Genomic DNA, 20,867 nt, shown 5'->3' with positions numbered 1-20,867 from the left:
GTAAGTAGTGCAACCATACAGCTGAGTTGAACATATTGTTACATGAACTTTACATGTATGAACCAATATAATGAGTAAGTAGTGCAACCATACAGCTGAGTTGAACATATTGTTACATGAACTTTACATGTATGAACCAATATAATGAGTAAGTAGTGCAACCATACAGCTGAGTTGAACATATTGTTACATGAACTTAACATCTATGAACCAATATAATGAGTAAGTAGTGCAACCATACAGCTGAGTTGAACATATTGGTACATGAACTTTACATGTATGAACCAATATAATGAGTAAGTAGTGCAACCATACAGCTGACTTGAATATGTTGATATATGAACTTTACATGTATGAACCAATATAATGAGTACGTAATGCAACCATACAGCTGACTTGGATATGTTGATATATGAACTTTACATTTATGAACTAATTTAACGGATAAGTCATGCAACCATATAGCTGACTTGGATATGTTGATATATGAACTTTACATCTATGAACTAATTTAACGGATAAGTCATGCATCCATATAGCTGTGTTTGACGTATCAGTGTATGAATTTTACATGTACGAGTTGAATCCAGTGGTTAATTTGTGCAACCATAGATTTAAGTTTGACATTTTAGTGTGTGAACTGAATAAGTAAATAGTTGATTTGAAAAACATGTTTTTATTATTTAACCCTAAAGTATGAGTTAATCGTACAGAAATTGTCGTGTTTTGGTGACAGCTTTAAAGAAGAGATAATCTGTTAGACCAGTTTTTCATATAAAACTCTGCACAAGTTTTTTAGGATTTGATCTCTTGCTAAAAAGACACAAGGAAACACCCAAAAAATGTTGTTTTGATATTAATGAAAAGTCTTTCCAAAGCAAGGCTAATTTTGTTGAAAACTTTTCCATTTTGACTTTTGATTTGCACTGTAATAATTGCCTTCAACATCTTCATGACATATAGAGTACCAAACACATTAACCCTGCGATAGTCTTTTATAAAAAAAAAATTTCATAGTTACTCTTCTGGGGTCTGAGTGGATAATAAATAATCAATTTAATAATATTTAAATAATAATAAACTATTATTTTGGAAACAAAAACACTAACACTCAAAATCTTTTCCTTTATATTATAACTTGTTTCTTTTTTGCCACCTAAATTAATTGTAACAATTTAACACAAACTAACCAAATAATGAAGCTACTGAGAATAACAAACATGTAAGTGCTTCCATCTGTCGGTGCTAATGTTTACAAAATATTTGTGGACCATGGAGTCTAACGCAGGGTTAAGTAAAAACAACAGCAAGTGTTCTTCTGCTATTTCTGATGACTTGCATTGGTTGATATCTGATCAGTCATGTTTAAGTTGATCGATCATTGTAAGACAATGAAAGTGATTATTTGTTGATATCTGATCAGTCATGTCTAAGTTGATCGATCATTGTAAGACAATGAAAGTGATTATTTGTTGATATCTGATCAGTCATGTCTAAGTTGATCGTCCATTGTAAGACAATGAAAGTGATTACAATAAGAAGAAATAAGTATCTTTTTATTTCTATTTCTTCTATTTTGTAGTTTTCTTGTCCTTTTTTGGTTGAATTCTAACATTTTTTGGATGATTTCTCTATCTGATAAGTTTAACTTCAACAAGAACTCCCACCATGACTGCATCCACATTTGCATTTCATGCAAACATCACCCCTTCCAACTTTGCCACCCAAAACTAGGGTAAACATGACTTTCAGACATTCCTCCAATTTATATTGACTAGTTTAGCACTGAAAACAGGTCTCCTTTATGTAAATTTCTTCGCAAAAGGCTATGAACTTTCACCAAAATCTTTACACAAAAACGGGAAAGAGAACTTGTTTTCAAATGAAGATTTCTATACAACTGATGAGCAGAAAACTTCTGTTATTTGAAAGCTCTAATATTAAATTTTAGTTTAAAAGCAATTTTAGTGCTTTTTATGATATTATTTGCTATATATTATATTGATCAAAATAACAACTAAATTCTGCATGTCTAACTCCCAAATTTAGGTCAGAACAATTTTAATAAATTTTATTTAAATTTTTCATTTTAATTACTCGATTTAAATATTGTTATTTTTTAGTCAGTTAGACTTTTAGAAATGATTATGAATAGTCAAACTACTGTGATATAAATTTAGTACACTTGTATTGTTTACAATTCTTATTTTGAAGTATCTGACCAGAAGTGCATTTGTGATAGTTTACTAGTTTATTTTATACATTTTAAGAAAAATATATGATGTTAAGAACAAAGATAAAAATGTTTTCAACTCTAAATTCTTTCTAATTAATATTATTTTAATATTAGGGATAAAGTATTTGTTTCTATACTTGTAATAATATACATTATGACACCTATGAGTATAATGTTTCTCAAACTGAGAGAGTTTTTGGGGTAAATATGTATAAAATTTCTATGTGCATTAGGGTGCATCAAAAATATAAATTTCTTATATCATTATCTGCATGGTATGTGATTGTTGCCTTTTAATAGTAGTAATTATGTTTCAGGCTTCTAAAATTATAACACATGCTGAATATTCTTCCTGTGTGAAATCTTGAAATCTACTATAAAAACAAGTTGTTAAAGTGGTGAATTATCTGAGGTAATTCAGTTCAGTTTAATTGACCTAATTATGAGTCTTAAAAAACAATTAAACCCAGTTTTTTTTTTCATTAGAATCTTGTAGTCATTTTTATCATTATCACCAATTTGCTTTATTTGATAAAAACTAACAGTTCACTAAAGATTGTCATTTAGTGTTTGCTATTTTGTGAGTGCAGATCTGGTAAAGTAATAAATAGAATTTTCAGTTAAATGCAAAACTTCTCAGTTATCCAGAAACAGACCACACACATGTAATTTTATCAAATATTTTGGTGCTTGAATATGCTTCTGTCATTTTGCTTTCAAAGAGGTACCCACTTAACTTATGAGCAATGTGAAGTTTGGAAACAGCTATTTGTGGGATAATAGGTTTATTTCTGCACAACTGCTAGAGATATGATGACATTCAACATTTGAATGTACTTGTACCTTAAATGTTGTACGTGATCATGTCTTGCTGTTAGATATGAAACACAAAAGCTGTTTCAAAACATCATATGACTATATCTTGTAGGATTTGTATAGAAAAAAAAATACTAAAGTTGAAAAGGTAAAATTAATTTGATATTAAAATACTTTGAAAGAAAAATCGTCTTAATATTTCTATTTACAACCTTAAAAATAAGGCATGTATATGTTCAAGTTTGTGCATGTCAAATATAATTAAATATCTAACAAGCAGACTAGAAAGTAGGATTTGTGGATAAGCCAATTGAGAGAAGGAAAACTAGACTTCCTAAGTGCTAATTTTGTCAGTAGTGCTTTAGTTTGATCTGTCAAAATTATAATCTTGTAGACAAAAAGAGCACTTTTTCAGCATTTTATGGTAAATGTTATGACCTCTTTGTTGAAGAAAAGTTCTATCTATCAAAAAGAAAAGGCTTGAGAAATGCACTTGAAAGACTGTTTATGTTAGTATATTATTTTTTTCTTTTGTCCATAGTTGACAGAAATGTACACTAGTGGAGGTGACCTTCATTTAGAACTTCCAGCAGAAGAACCAGAAGCTCCAAAATATCTTTGGGTAAACACACTTTCCTCACATTTTATGCTAACATGATAATATAGTACACATCTTATGGTAATTGTAATGGTCAACAAAAAAACAATGGAAAATTTGTCTATCTAAACTTTTCCCATATCTTCAATTAAGTGACAAAGATATAGAGGTCATCATCATCTGTTATTTATTAAAGTTCTCTGTATCAACTATTAATTGCTATGAAATGGATCAGCTAAAATCAAAGTTGAGAAAAACAATTAAATGCTTTCTATTTCCTGCCAGAATTGATTTTCATAATAATTCTGTATTTCCCCATTATGTGAATTGTTTAGAAAAACTTAGCTTTCTGTTTATTATTTGAAGTTATAATTAGAATTAAAATGGCAGTTTGAGGAAGTTTATTTTGGACATTAATAATGTAATCTCTTGTAGAAGTAAAAAATAACTTTATGTTAGTGTCAAGTAGTTACAAGACATTCAATAAATATATCTTTGTAGTTATATTTTTTCTCAACCATGATCCTCTGGTGTAGTATACACCATTCATGGCTAACTTTTTTTCTTATTAATATATTTTTTTGGTAAATTATCTGTGTTATTTGTGTTCTTATATTCAACTATATAACTTTATGTTCCATAGTAACGGCTTTATCTAACAAAATATGTATAAACTAAAATTATAAGCATTTAAAATACTTCAGTAAACGTTTTTTTGGTCTGACAGGCAATACCTCCATTTTTAAATTTCAGATTCTAGATAGTTTAATATACCATTGTAACTGTTCCTTTTCACATGTTTAGAAGCATTAATGACATGCAATGCTGTTTATATATTCTTATAAATGTTTTAGAAAGTAGGATATTTTTGGTGTGTCAAATGTGAACTGTAGCATATTTCTTGACTGAAGTATCATGGTAACATTTTATCCTAGTTGTAAACATATTAAGGTGTGATTAGCCTTAATACCATTCTTTTGGCTCATATCTAAAAAAATCCCATGCAAGTGGTAGTATTCTATTTTGAAGCTAACGGTGATTTTTTAACAGTTTTCATGATCTGTGTGATCACATTTTGCATATTGATTAATTCTGACTAAGAAGTGTAAACATTACGTTTTTGTTGAAGCATAGCTATATATATATTTTATCAGAAGTTGAAAGTTATTTGTTCTAAAGTGTTTGAAGAAACAATAAACCAAGGAAATTTCTTCATTAGCTTAATGAAAATTTTTGTATTTATCTTCTAGATTATTACATGATATTTATTATGCCTACTTTTCAAAAATAATTTTTATTATTATTAAATAGGAAATTCCTCCATATGAAACTAAACCAGTGATGAGAGCGAATTTTGTAGCCAGAATAGAAAGAAACCATACAGCGTATATCAGGATAAAAACTAATAGTAGCAAACAGGAATATTTAGTTATACCTATGGAAGTTGAAGTTAGCTCAGGTTAGCAAAGTACTTCCTATGTTAAAATACGTGTATGTATATATATGCAAAAAGTAAACCTTCTAACACTTGCAACACTTTAGATATATGCAGAGTTTTTACATGCTCTATTAGTACTTACTTTTTTATTTACTCAAAATGCTATTACATATTACACAACTTAAGAAACACATCCATGTCCAGAAACTGATCAGACATATATATATATACACACACACATATATATGGTTTTGAGTCAACATTTGGGTTTCCATGTTGATTTTTCTTCATGTAGAAAATGAATCCTAAAACCTCTTCTTTATAATGCTGAGAATTCACTTTGATATTTCTTAATCTTTCTTTTACTTTAGTAAATCCAATCCAAAGTTTTTCTCTTATTCCACTAGTAATTGTAGTCTATTTTTTGGGAAAAAGGGCATTATAAGATGACCCTTTGACACGCCCATTACTCAGACTGTGCGCTTAAGTTTAAAGATTTTGGTTAAACTGTAATGAAACACTGAAAATGAGAGAAATTATTAAATATAGTGTTTATATATACTGATATTAAGCCATAAAAAATACATTTAAAATAAAAGAGTGAAGAATTGTTGCAGTTTTATTCAGTGTTGTTTTAATGATAACCAATATACTATACATAATATTCTGTGAAAAATTATCAATATTTTATATACTTCTGTGCTGAAAGCTTTCTTTTATACATGTATTTAAAAATTGCTATTGGATATGTACTTTTGTGTAATAATATTTCAAAAATATGTTTTAGGTTAGTTTAAATTAATAGATTTGTCTTGTATGTATTATTCTATGAAATATATGCATGTTAAAGGTTTAGCGAGTAATTATCCTAAAATATTACATTTGGAAGTTTGTGTTAGCTTTGACTTGCAAATCTTTATTTAGTGACCACTCATTTCGTGTATTTATGTAAAATTTAGTTTTTAGAGTCTTGGTCTTGAAGAAACAGCTGTGTCCTTAAAAAAAAGGTACAGTTTCAGCACAACTTAAAAATTATTGCTTAGAATAAGAGAAAACAGTAATAGAGATGCTAAAGTGCAGAGAAAAAGTTGACATTTTGTTTGGTTGAAAGGTAAATTTCAAGTTTAAAAAAGTTAGTTTTTGAAATTTATTTTTTTACATTTGCAGTGTTTGAAAGGATTATAATGCTAAGAGTATTTTGTTACATTAGCTCCAGGGATTTACACACCAGCAGAAAGTATGGATTTTGGGGTTATGAGAAGTCAGGATGAACCAAAGATGCTTTCAATCAATCTACTTAATTCTGGACAAAAACATATTCATATAATGGTAAGTTAAAGTAAGAACTTTATGTTCCGAGAAGATATCTTAATTCCTTTCACAAAATAGCTTTTCTCAATTAGTACTTTTCAATGCTTACCACTAGCCTCCCACCTCCCACTTCTGCATATCCCCATGTAAATAATCATGTAGCAGCTCTCCACCAATAGGAGCATTACACAACACCTATCATAACCAGCATCCTCTTCACATTTGCACTCGTTAACCACTTCTTGATTGGCAGTAGTACTGTACAGACGTGTTTGTTTTTGCTCACAAATTTGTCGACATTTTCCTTTATACTACAGACTTAGTCTTTCTGTATTATGTTTTTGTTGTTTATATATTTACAGGGGCCTTTTTTCTAGTGTATTGTGGATCCCACTCTGTGGCGGGTGGTACCTGACCAGGTACACTTTTTTTTTAAATCTGCACTGTCCATCCTGTGACTATGCTCGATATTGTATCTTTTCCTACCACAGACCTGATGTTCAATTCCAAATGCTGCCAGGTGTTGCTTGTGTGTGTCCCCATTCAGTTGTTATCTATGCCGAAAAGGGTGTTCTATAGGACTGTTAGTAGTTCTTTCTACTGCTCTTTTGCTTCATAAATATGTTTATCTCAAATCGTACACTCATGGACATACATGAGTAAAGCAGATAGGGATTGCTACCCATCTCTGATGCTCCGTGGCTTTGAGACTCTTCCTACTGCAGACCTGACGTACAATTCCAGGTGCTTGGTTGGTATCACGGTCACCCATTGCACTGTCGCCAGTGGTGCAGTCCTCCAGACTCACCAATGTGTTTGGGGTGTATAGCAATTCTACTGCAGATCTGATGTAAAATTCCAGATGTCGCCAGGTTTTGGTTGTAGCACCAATATGTATATATATATCTATATCTGACAGATTGCTTTTCCCACCATGGCATTCCTCCTTCCTACCATCCTCCAGATGTACATTCCTGGTGGGTCTGGTGTTGGTTGGAGATAGCCCGCAATGTTTTGATGGTATGACATCTTTCCTACTGCGACCTGATGTACAATTTCAGATACCGCCAGGTTTTGGTTGAAGCGCTCCACCATGTCACATCTGTTTACTTATATATATCTATCTGTTGCAGTTTCTTCTCAAGCTGAGACATTCCTCTTACCTACCATCCTCTGGATGTCGTTCTCAGGAGGTCAGGTGTGGGTTGGGGATGGTCCAGCTAAGTAAATCCTCACATTTGTTCTGACCAATATCCTTCCTCCTACCACAGACTGGATGAAAAATGCCAAATGCTGCCAGGTTTTGGATAGGATATGCACCCCAGGTTTGTAGTCCCTTTTCCTATTGTCCACTGGATGTCGGTTCCTGACGAATATGGTGATTGTTATAGCTAGATGCAGCACATGTATTCCCACTTGTGTAAAGCTAGGAATCCTCCTCCTACTGCAGACTGGAAGAACCACACCCAATCCTGCCAGGTTTTGGACTGGAGATGTTATCCCACTGGGGCTTTCCTCCTCCTTACCATCCGCTGGATGTTAGTTCCTGGTGGTTCAAGTGTTTGTTGGGTTGGAAAGGCATGCAAGTGGTGACAGATTTTGGTATGGAAGTTTGTCTTCCCTACCAATTTCCTTTTTGAGGTGAAGAGGTAGGTGATCCTCTGTCTACTGCAGACCTGTTGTAAAATTCCAGATATGGCCATGTGTTGGATGAGATTAAACTACTACTATGGTCTGTTGTGCCATAGCCACTCAACACCCATGGGTCCCATTGATTGGTAATACGTATTATGGGATTCCTTCAGGTATTTCTGCCTTTTATGTTTGCAACACAATCATAAAAGAGCAGAGTATACCTGGATCAGATGTGGTGCAGTGATATTTTTATTTTTGGTTCTACACCTCATGGTCTCTTAAAGGGGGGGGGGATACTTTTTTCACTGTCCCTCTACTAGTTCAGTGTGGGATTCTAGCTATTTTGTGAGGGGAGGTAAGATATCATATTGGAAGTTAATATTTTCGTAAACTGAAAATGTATTTTCGATAGATACTTACCTCCCCTCACATTTCCCTCCCAGTCTCCCCACTTCAGGTGATATGTGGTGTAGGTATTCTGACCAATCTCAAGGTAATTAACAAGTGCAAGTGTGAAGAGGGTGCTTGTTATGATTGGGGTTGTGTCGTGCTCCTATTGGTGGATAGCTGCTGCATAATCATTTATATGTGAATATGCAGAAGTCGAATGTGGAAGGCTAGTGGCGAGCGTTGGAAATTTGTACCGACAGAGGGCAGTACTAATCAAGAAAAACTATTTTGTGAGAGAGGTAAGTATCTATCCGAAATACGTTTTCAGTTTAGGAAACTGTTAACTTTTAAAACTCTTGACTTGATTTTGAAATCAAAATGTTTTCTTTAATTCACTTCCAATAATCAAGTGTTTTGCACCACAGCATGTTTTGTTTTGATGTTTAGGGACACGTGTTTACAAATACAGTATATAAATATATTTTTAAAATGTGTGTTTATTGTTCAAACAAAAACATTAATATTTCTACAATTAATTGTACATTTAAAATGCAGCATTCAATGTTTTTTTGTATTTCTATCACTGAACTGTAACATAATATATATATCCCTTTGGGTAATTCTATAGTGCTTTGTACTTGTATACAAAAGTATATTATTATCATTATGTAAAAAATATATTGTTTTATAGTTTATGAATAATTATTTACGTAAACAATTTACATATTTTTTTACCATAACATTTTTGTGATAGGAAGGTTTGTAGAAAATTCATTGACTTTTTTTTATCTTAATCATATGCAAATGTATGTGAGCTTCTCTAAATCAACATTATTACACCAGAATAAGTTACTTCAGTTGAATACATAATAATTTTTTTAATGTTTTATGTAAAATACAAATTTCAGCTCAAATTGATCTGGGATTTGTTGTATTTTTGTTACTATTATTTTTTAAGTGAGACTTATTTTGGCCTTTGTTATTTTCATTTTTTACTGGAATTCAGTGTGACATTGCTTGCTTTTGTCTTTAATTGAGACTTATTATGTGCTTTGTCCAGAATGTGATTGCAACTCCAGTAAATGAGGCAATAGAAATAAAATTTTCTCCCATCAAAGTTCCACCCGATACTGTGAAAAGTACAAAAGTTGCATCAGTGACATTTATACGTAAGTTGACTTTTATTCAGTTTTAAAGTGTTAAACTTCTTGTTTTTAAGTTTCACTCTGATCATACCAAATTTCTTATTTTACAGTAGAAATGTCATATTTATATGAAAATGTGAGTGTAAACTAAGTACTGCATCTACGATATTCTCAGGATCCATTTGTTACTTAGTCCCCATATTATGAAGATATCAAGCAGAGGATATAACCATTTGGGGGACATTTTGTACTCCATCTTTTATTTTTATTATCCTGAAACTTTTACAGGCGTAAATCAATTATACAATTATACAAATTGAATAAATTGAATTTAATAATGAAATGGTACATGAAACAACATTAAGGTTATTTTACAAACCTGAATTTCTATTCACTGTAGTACATACATAAAGTTATTTCTGGGATATGTTTTTCTTTTTGAGATTTATGTTAGAACTTTGAACATGTTCTATAAAATGAAGAGTCTACATTTATCTCATTATTAGGATTCATTAGGAAAAGTAAAATATGTTTCACTTCTGCATTGTTTAATACAAAAAACACAACTTCGTGGGAATTCAGTTTGAATTCTTTTATCAAGTAATTGACTTTGATTAACTCATTAAGAGACATGTATACATTTATATTAAAACAGTTGTTAAAGTCAGTTAAATTAAGTAAGCTGTGTATTTGGCATTTATATCCTTGATTTCAGGCTGTTTTAACATTCAGTGGTCTTTAATCAAATATATACATTTATAGATTGTTTTGTGGTAATAAATTTTGTATAATTTTTTGTTGAGTAATGAGATCTTTTATACTTTTGTTTTTCATTAGTGCTCGTTAAAGTTTGTATGTGGGCATATTTTTTCTAATCACATCATATTAAAGAGAGAAAAACTAGGTTTTTTTTAAATGCCGTCTCACACTTGAGAAGACTAACTGTACATTTAGATGTGTGTCACATTAAATGTAGTTTTTTCTAATATTGGATGTTTTGTTTTTATCTTGAAGCATCTAAAGCAGTCCACCAAAAGCAGTGTTCAGGGAAAATTGTTATAAAGGCCAAAAATAATCAATTTAAATTGACCATCCCATATCAAGTGATGCTTTTGAGAGGGTATGTAAAATGATGTGGTTTCTGTTTCAAAGCTATGTTATTTATACTCATAGCAATTTTGTAGTGTAATTTTCTGGCCACAAGTTTAATTATTTTGTATGCAAAACAAATTTGCCAATTAAAATAAAAAAAAGCATTAATATCAGTAAATATCTTTGTTGATGAGTATTTTTTTCTTGGTAAGCAGCAAAAAGTATAACTTGTTGATTAGGCTAAGAAATTGTCTGCTAAAGAGTAGGAGAAAAAAATTTTGATCAATAACTATAAGATGAAAATTTTGTATTTTTAGGGTTAAAAAAAAGGTTTCACTGTCACTTCAAAAATTTGGCCTTAAGTCTGGTGATGATTTCATTCCTAGAGAACAAAATAATCATTTAGAAATAAAAACTTAAGACACAATAGCATTTATATACACTTATAATTTTTGTTAAAACAGTTTGAACTTGTTTAAATTTGTGTGTGTGTGTGTTACTTTGCCACATAGACTGAACAGAATTACCTTAAAAAATATCTAGTAAAAGTGAAAGTTTCTGCTTTACAGGTGACTACTTCTGTTGAAGGAATGTTAATGAATTTACTTTTTTTCTCTAGGTCTCTTTCTTATAATCACAGCAGTACAAGATTTTTTGTGGGACAAGCTAGAAAGGCTAGTGGATCGTTTACACGACCTCTGAATATAACAAATAATTTCAATGTTACTGTAGTAGTATACAATGCTTCTTTACCAGTGGAAGCTAAGTCTCATTTTAAAGTAAGCAATGCTTGTTTTTATCATATCACACACAAATAAAGGTTTTATTACAAAAATTGTTGAGTTATTAATTAAATCTACAGAAAAATGTGAGCCTGATCAGTTTAATATTGTAGACCTACCATTATAGTGGGTCAGGTTTTACCCCCCGTAGGCCTTGTATCACAAAATATTTTAATAAAATGTTCATACATTAATTTATTTTATACATTCGTGGTGATTACAAAACATAACTGGAAATCATTGAATGGAAAACAAAAACTTCAGACTAAATAAGTTAATACCTAAGACTTTTCAAACTTAGTTATAAAATTCTTTTTGTAGAATTTTGATGTAATTTTAACAGTTTTACTGACATTTTAAACGTTTACAGTTAAGAAAAGTAAATTTACTGTCTTGAATTAATTATGAACCATATTATGTTACTGTTTATGACCACACAATCAGCTTAGTGATTGAGTCTAAAAACCATCTATAAAGAAAAATATACAAGTAAGAAACTTATTTTGTCCATACATTTTCAACCTTTATTGTAGGATTTTTGTTGTTGTTGTACAGGTTTTGTGAATTTTAGTGGATCATGAAAACAGTTTGTAGTTAGTTTTTCTCTACTGATCCTAATAAGATTTTCTAATCATCAGTCAATTTTAAAAATGTTTTAGGAGTCAAAACAGTAGTATAGTGACTAGATGCTTTATAATTAATGTTTAAAATTTAAAATTATCTTTAAAAAAACTTCATAAAAATATTTGAAAAAATTTCTTATTTAGTAATTCTTCATTTAAATTGATAAACAATTTGTAAGTTACTGGTATTCATATTTAAAGCATTGTTCCATGTAATTAAATTAGATAACCTGTATTTGTGATTATTGAAAATACTTTGGGATTTTATGAAGGTAATCAAATGTTTAAAAACGTTATGAAAGATTTTTTTTTAACCACTCTGTTATAGAATGAAAATTGATTTCTGTTCTGACAGATAAATTTCTCGCGTCCTATGATTCTCACTCCCCGAGCAGCGGTAGTCCTACTTTGGTTAGTTTTTCGTCCCTCTGTTCCTAACTTGCACCTTACAACGTTCCTGAGGCTACACACCAATGTTTCCCATTTCGATATACCATTATTATGTTTTAGTGGAAGACTTCAGCTTGTGAGTATATTCACTTTTTAAAATTTTTCATTTCATATTTATTTTTTGACAAAAAAATGTTATCACTTTTTTTTTTAGTTGTGAGTTTAATCTATTTCCTACTAAAGTGATGAAGTATTCAAATCATCATAAGGTTATGTGAATTATTGCTAGCAGTCACCCTACATGTACATCACTGACAACCTTAAAGGCAGTAACTAGAGATTAACTCATTGGCTGCGGCTGATTTAAACATGTGCAGGATTTTTGAAACCTGTACACTGTATATGATACACTCGCATTCAGCTGCTGGAGGCAGACTGTGCTCTATATGGTGAATTAGCAGTCAATGGGTTAACATATCAGTTCTTGTTGTGATGTTACTACTTTTTGGTATATAATAGGGTTCTGTACTAAACAGCGTTGCACACTGTACTACTCAAACAATTTGATGATTGTAACTTTTATTATTAATCAGATTATACAGCTAGTATAATTTTGTAATGAATAATTATTGCATAATTTGACTGTTATTATTATATTATATTCAGAAGTTTGCAGTATCATTAATAAAATCTGTTTTTTTGTTGTTGTTTTTTCCAGTATTTACCACAAACTTTAAACCAAAGTGTTTTGGACTTTGGCACTCTTAGTATGGGAGAAAAGCGGACGATGATATTTGCTGTGATAAATGAAAACCCAGTTGATGTAAGCATTGGCAATGAAAGAAAATCTAAAAAATTTAGTGTGATATTTGTTTTATTATGAAGAATCATCAGCAAAGGCTTTGTTACTTATGACATTCAACTGTGATGTTGACCAAGAGAGATGTGACAAATATATAGGTGTATAAAAAATTCCATGTTAAATAAATAGGTTTTAAAAAAGTCAGGATTTATTAATTACTACAGAAGCTGTGCAAACTGTTTCGTTAAAAAATGTCTTTGTCTTTAGTTATAAAAAAGATTCCTCAAACCTGATTGCATGGCATAAAATGTTATTCAGTGTACTGGAAAAAACTAGCGAAATAATTTTTGTTTAGTGCATTACTTGAAATAACTGCTTGAAAGGGTTAGAGCATTTCGTAACTTGTATCACAGTGAAAGGAATGTTTACTTTTTGTTTAGGCCTGGCATGGCCAGGTGGTTAGGGTGCTCGATTCGCAATCTGAGGATCGCGGGTTCGAATCCCCATCAAACAAAACGTGCTCGCCCTTTCAGCCGTGGGGGCATTATAATGTAATGGTCAATCCCACTATTCATTAGTAAAAGAGTAGCCCAATAGTTGGCAGTGGGTGGTGATCACTAGCTGCCTTCCTTCTAGTCTTACACTGCTAAAGTAGGGATGGCTAGCACAGATAGCCCTCGTTTAGCCTTGCACGAAGTTCAAAACAAACAAACAAACTTTTTGTTTACATACTTATCTAGTTAAAAGGTTAGTTATAGTATATCATCAAAAATGACAGTAATTATTGTTCTAATATATAAGTCTGTAGTTTCCTTGCTCTATTCATATTTAAAAGAAGTTTAAAGTTAATCAGCTATTAGTTTTCTACTCATACAACATAGAATTTATACTTATATTTCACTGATCTGCACTCTTGTGGTTGAAAGTTCTAGTTTTCTCCATTGTAAAAACTCATTGCTTTAAGGCATTAGTATCTGTTGTAGATGTTGATAATATGTTATAGTTTAAAAGGCTTTTATTCGTTGTCAAGCAAAATATTTTGCCTGTTAGTTTTATATTTATATTATTTGAATTGTATCATCTACTTTGTTGGGAATTGCTAATTCTCTACATTATCTTCTGCGAAATGCTCAAATAATTTAAACTGTGCAGTTTTCAGTAAATGTTACCAAACTGTAGCAAAGTTAGTTATGATGCAGAGATGTTTAAATTTACAAGAGAGAGAGAGACAAACTATTAAACTTGAGGATGGATGCCATTCATACACTATTTTTGTAGGAAAACCTTTTTTTTCATTCCTATCTGCACTGTCATTTGTCGTTTTCCCAAATACAACTCCAGTTTAATGTTTCCAAGGTAGGTTTCTAGGTGCTTTGATATTTCTTTATCAGTACCTGAAAAGAGTATTGGGTTGAGTTGTAGTGACTTAATGATTAATAGTTGTGTCAGTATTTTGGGGATTTTCTAGCTTATCAACAACAAATATTTACAGTTTAGGTAAAAAAAGAAAGAAAGTATTTTGTGGTCTTCTTAAAATTAAAATTACAAATGGTACAGATTCTCAACAGGACTGAAAACTGGTACTCTAGAATTACATTTAGAAATAGAAATTTACTTTCCACAGAACGAATGGTGTAAATAATCTGCAGTGTTATTGCATGTGAGGTATTTATCTGACAGCCCTAACGTGAGTGTTTACCTCCATGTTGGGTAATCCTACCCTGTATTGACCAATCACTATTTTCTCTAGGAGTTTGACCTTCGAGACAATCCCCCCCAAACACTCAGATTTAACCAAGCTGTTCTCGTGCTTTCTACTTAGCTAATGTTTAATAGTCATGTTACTGTTTTGTGTATGTACGTCTTCCAAAATCAACAGATTTCACAAAACTGTTTATGAATGATTCTTTTTATGGTATATCCCAAGAGGAATTTGGTCACACCCTTCTGTCTAAGTAAACCATTTGTGCATCTAGGTGCTCCCTCTGCATGAGTATATGTGTGTGTGTCCAGATTCACTAGTTTTAAAGCAATGGATATAAGGACAAAGGGATGATTGTTGCTGGTATGTTTGTACATACAATACATATACTTGTGCTATCCAGTTGATTCCTTTTAACCCTATTATTACAAGAGTGATCTTTCAGGTGTGAAATGCATACCTGCATATAACATTTGAGAGTTTAAGTAACAAAATATAATTATTTATAAAATTATTTTATAAAAAAAAATGCAAGTTTAAACCGATTTGATATATATGATGGAACTTTCATTTCAATATTAAAAAAATTCAATTCTAAGATGAAAGAAAGTATTTTAATGTTTTTCAATGTCTCACAACAAAATTTTGGACTTTTCACAATCAAAAATTATAGAAATACTACATCATGTTATATGAATTTTTGTAATCAAACACTAAACACTATTTAGAAAATTTGTATTAAGTTTCTTGCAACTCATTTTAAGTACTGTCTTTTTGGGGAAAAAATCGGAATATCAGCAACACCTCTATGGTCAAGAAAGGATTAAAGGAATTTCCAATCAAAATTGGTAAAGTTATAGTTCATGGGTAAAAATAAAGCAAAATCATAAAAAGTTCACTATTGTTACTTACTTCGTTTAAAAATTCTCCAATCATATTTGTTTATAAAAAGCAGTTTGATTGAGGTAATAGAAAGGTTAAAATAGTTAATTTATCACTTCCTTGTTGGTTAAAAAACAAAACTAAATATTGGAGCTCTTATTCTAGATTGGGTTTCAAAATTTAAGAACTTAATCTTAGATAATATTCTTATCAGAACAATTTATAACAGAATTTTTTGTTTGAAAAAATAAGTTATAAATCCATTATACATGTAGTTTATACTTTATTTTTTTCCTAGGTAAATCTGAAGCATTGGGGTTCTAATATGACCAAAACTTATTTAGAACTTGTGGGACTAGAGAAAGGAAATGCAAGTACTTTAGCTAGGAGGTACAATTTTTCTGATATGACAAAAAGTGTAAGTAGAATATTTTGCTATAGGAACAGTTTTTTTGAAATGTAAAATTCCACTTTTGTTTATGTTAAATTATGTTAATTATAGAATTGAGGAAAAGAACAAAGACAATTTGTTTTCTTTCCTCAATTCTCTAATTATAGAGTTTCACCGATGGTTTCAAGTATCAATTATATAGGTTATTTATCTGTAATGATATCGTAATCTAGAAAGGTCAGGTTTGATTTATCTAAAAGGAATGCTTTTTAAGAGATGTATGCTGTATTTAAACAAACATTCTTCATTTTTGATCATCTAATATCCCAAATTCCACTAAAGCAGTTGTGTCTTTTTGATATTGTTTTTTATAGTTGTCATGATTTGGATCATGTGTAACTCTTTCAGGATATGTAAGCTGATTGGTTGAAATAACAAACTGCTAAAACAACTACAGGATGTCCAAGAATTTTGGAAACACTTTTGAAAAAATCATACAAGCTAAATTGTTTAACGTGGAGATGCACACTTTGTTGCATGTGCAGGAATAATGTTTACAATATTTCTAGAGCATTGATAGATGGTGTTAGGTGTCCTAGAAGTGTAAGTTTTCAGTCTGAAACAAATTGGTGACTACAGGGGAGAAAGTGAAATGTGTGCTGTGGCTTTTTCAAGTTTGAATCCCCTACACGTAGCAGAGGAATTATTTACTATGTTATTAGTGGGATTCACCTACATTTAATTTACAAATGGTTTCATCAGTTTAAAATGACAGGAAGCATCTTACACAGCAGTGTGCTGGTAGACTAAAAGAAGCAACTGTTGACTGTGTGCAGAAGGTGTTTCCAAAAAGCCCTTCTAAGTCTCTGTGATAAGTATCTATGGAACTGGTGACCCCCCCCCCCTCAATTCAACTGTGCATCATGTATTCCATTGTCAAATGAAACTGAATCCTTACCAAGTCGAAATATTAAGACTACTCAGTGGAAATGCTCAACAGGTTGAAAGATTCTTTTCTCAAATGAAACAACTTTTTATGCTAACAAAAAACTTAACTACCATATATGTCACTAATGGGGTTCTAAGACCTCCAAATAACGTGTGAACATGTGAGAGAGAGTCTAAAAATGAAACATATGGGTAGTAATTACCGATAACAGTGTGATCGGTCCATTTTTGTTTGTTTGTAGAGACAACTGTTACAAGGAATATATACCTTGACATGCAGAATTTTGTTTTGCCACAAATGGAAACATGACAACCTAACATGCTATACCAGAGCCTTAGCATCTGCAACACACTTAATGAAACATTCACCATTTGACTGATTGTTCAAGGAGGCAATAAAAGATGACTGAAACAGATTTCAGGGGATGTATATCTTAGCTCTTTGACAGTCAGCAATGCTTACCAGATATTTTGTGGGTCACATATAAGTAGCACTCTTAATTCCTGCAAAAATGCAATTTTTTTAAAATTTGACATAACATGACAAAATAGTAAACATCAACTAATGCTTTTCACTAAACACAAGTATCCAGAGGCAACCATAAATGTCAAAACGCAGGAAGGCCTAGTCAAATATTTGTATATGGGATTTACAGGAATATTGGACACACTTTTGAAAAATCATACCTGGAAAACCATTTAATACAGACACACATGGCTTGTTGCATGTGAAATAATAGTTTTTTTAGGGAGTACAATCACCATACTTCACACAAGTTACAAATAAAATTAACAGTCTGTATCTCATCTTCGGTGTTTTGCAATATTGAGGAGTAGCCTTTGTGATAGGCTTCTGGGAAACATTGATACGATTTATCCTTACTTGCAATTTTACTAGTGTAAACCATGTCTTTTACGTAGCTCCATAAAGAAATTCATAGGTTGTAATGTCCAATGAACATGAAGGAGCAAGCTGATCACAACAAATTTTATTGTGTTCTTTTTTAATTCTTATTGCTTGCTGGCTAATAATCACTTTATAGTAAACTATATGTGTAAATATGACTCTGTATGGTAACTAATAGGATAGAGAAACTTAATTTATAGCAAAGCAAATACTGTTTTTTTAACTATATAATATCAACACCTTCTTGCAGCTAATACTCAGACCCCATCATTATGCCATATTTCGTGTTGGAGTCACTGCTCCAAGTGAAGAGGGGGTCTTTGTCGGAGAAGCATTTGTTGAAACCCAGTATGAGGTAGAATCTACATTTCATTATCACTTAATCTTTTATTCTCATCATTAAAACAATGATAGTTTTAGAGTTGTGTAACAGGGTTTAAAAGCCGTGTAGAAGAGGAAGTTAGCAAAATACTCCCTTAACCCATTAACTGCGGATGACGGATATTTTCGTCATTGAAGTTCTATGGCTCGGCTGCGAATGACGGAAATATCTGTCAGTCGCACATATATAACTTTAACTCTATGCAAATGACGAAAATTACCATTTTATTGTGATTGATGGCAACTCAGTTTTATCTGTGAGTCGGAAGACGGCAACTGAGCTGCTCCTGCTGCAGTTAATGGGTTAATAATAGATATTAAAAAAATATATTTGATACCAGTGACTATATTTGATGTATGTTTTTCTATATCTTTACTTTCTGTTAATTATTTGTATACAGTCTCAGTCATTTTCACTAACATTTTAACCATCATGTAACCATGAAACTATATATACTATAACTTTTAATATAGTAAGAATTTCTTCATGAAATTTGGCAAGCTTTTAGTAAAAATCACAAGTATTTTGTGCACAAATAGTCACATATTTTGATAAAATATTTTTTACTAAAGATTTGTCTGCGAATATATGGGGTCTTACGTATATCCAGAGGGTTAAAGCAATGTAGAAGAGGAAGTTAACAAAATACTTCCTTAATAATAGATATTAAGAAAGTAATCCGTATTAATTATCAACAACTATATTTTATATATGTTTTTTTCTGTACCTTTACTTTTTGTTATAAGTTCATAAACTCAACCTGAAAATATTAGGGTCATATAAGAAGCTATCAGTTTTTTATATGTTTTATTTGGAAACACTTTAAATGATGAAAATGTCATGTGACCCAACATCGGTATGTTTCTAGGGAATGAAAAAAATTAATTATCTGATTTGGAGATTTCTTTTCTAAGTATATAAACTGTAACTGTTTGTTTTCTACACTACAAGGTGTGTTTGACGTATGTTTTCTTTTTCCAGTGTTGTTATTAAATAAACATATAGTTTATTTTTGCAGGTTGTAAAAGTTCAGTTTACTTTAAGGACAGCGAGAGGAAGCTTAAGAGCAGAAAATATTGTATTTAACAATGCATTTCCGGTAAGTTCCATGTTCTTTCACACCACAAATTGCATTATCTTTACTCTTGATAATTTGACCTTAAATAATAGAAATTACCGTGAAGCACACTGAACAATGCAGTTTTATTTATTACAGTGTTTGAGGTAGAGGAGTTTAGATTCTAATGAACCAAAGAAATGGTAGTTTGGTAAATTGTTGGTACATAAACAGAATATATTAATTTTGTAGATATCATTAATTTCCAGGTAGTTAAGGACAATTTTTAATGGATGGATTTAGTAAGACCATAATTTGTTCATTTTCTTCATCTCAAAAATCTCAAATTTTATTTGCATAATTTCTTAAACCTTGGAAATAAATTTCAAACGTTTTTTTTTTCCAGTAATATTTATATTTTATCTGTTATTTTCTCCCAAACTTTAAGCAAGGTTGGTCAATTTTACTGACCTTGTAGCCACCAAAAAAAAATAATAATCTAAATTACCCTTTTTTCTTTCTTCAAATTGTAATATGAAACTACATTTGCTTATCCTAAATAGCTTTACACTCATAACACTGTAAATCTATTTATACAAAAAATTTATATTTTTATTGCCTTTTGAACCTTGTCTAACTACTATTCACACCATTATATGTTGTAAATCACTTGGTAAATGTGCAGCTCCCGATACGCTATTGAATTACTTTACACATGAGCTACTTGTGGGCATACATCATTTTATTATATTATTATTTATTTCACTAATTTAACCTTGATTAACATAAGTTTCCTACTTTTTATATAAAGAATATAAATATAAATAAAGAATACACATGAAAAACAAAAAAAGTGCTTACCTGGGTCATCTTTTTTTTCTTTTTTTTGCTATCGACTGTCAATGACAACTAACCCTACTTTTTTATACACTAAATTTCTTATTTAATTCAATAATCCACTAAAGAACACAGAATAATAATGTAAAAATCAGAGAATGTCACATAACTATCACAATGTTTCTGGCTTTCTAACTGTGCGACAAGAGCCGTTAAAACTTCACCTAAGCTCATTGATGTGTTTCCCATGGAAATCATGTTTGAACTGAAAGTGAAATTGACAGTTCTATTTACAGAAAACAACGTAATATAAAAGAAGAATGTAAAATATCATTTGATAGATGAAAATCTATTAGTTATAAGTAATATAGTATTGAATGGCAGAGAGAACTATTGGCAGTTTCCTGAAAGAGATAATCTGGCAGGTGGGTGTGGCAAGAGGGGTCTGGTTGTCCAAATAAGATTGAAGGCTATAAAAATTATGCACTGCTTTAGCAATAATA

General features: G+C 31.0%; 1 protein-coding gene across 1 annotated transcript in view; it reads left to right on the top strand.

Annotated features, from left to right (window-relative positions):
* LOC106464538 (transmembrane protein 131-like) overlaps positions 1-19,662 on the top strand; it is a 139,732-nt gene extending 120,070 nt beyond the window's left edge. The window contains exons 8-18 of the mRNA XM_013924683.2: positions 3,594-3,674; positions 4,962-5,109; positions 6,299-6,417; positions 9,485-9,593; positions 10,584-10,689; positions 11,281-11,440; positions 12,422-12,592; positions 13,175-13,279; positions 16,141-16,260; positions 18,339-18,443; positions 19,489-19,662. Of these exons, the coding sequence (XP_013780137.2) occupies positions 3,594-3,674; positions 4,962-5,109; positions 6,299-6,417; positions 9,485-9,593; positions 10,584-10,689; positions 11,281-11,440; positions 12,422-12,592; positions 13,175-13,279; positions 16,141-16,260; positions 18,339-18,443; positions 19,489-19,662 (1,398 nt within the window). The remainder of the gene's footprint in view (positions 1-3,593; positions 3,675-4,961; positions 5,110-6,298; positions 6,418-9,484; positions 9,594-10,583; positions 10,690-11,280; positions 11,441-12,421; positions 12,593-13,174; positions 13,280-16,140; positions 16,261-18,338; positions 18,444-19,488) is intronic.
* Positions 19,663-20,867: the final 1,205 nt, after the last annotated feature.

The sequence above is a fragment of the Limulus polyphemus genome, unplaced genomic scaffold (genome assembly GCF_000517525.1).
Source record: "Limulus polyphemus unplaced genomic scaffold, Limulus_polyphemus-2.1.2 Scaffold1681, whole genome shotgun sequence".
Classification (NCBI taxonomy): Eukaryota; Metazoa; Arthropoda; class Merostomata; order Xiphosura; family Limulidae; genus Limulus; species Limulus polyphemus.
Note: the sequence above shows the minus strand (reverse complement) of the source record. Positions and strands in the feature narration are given on the sequence as shown.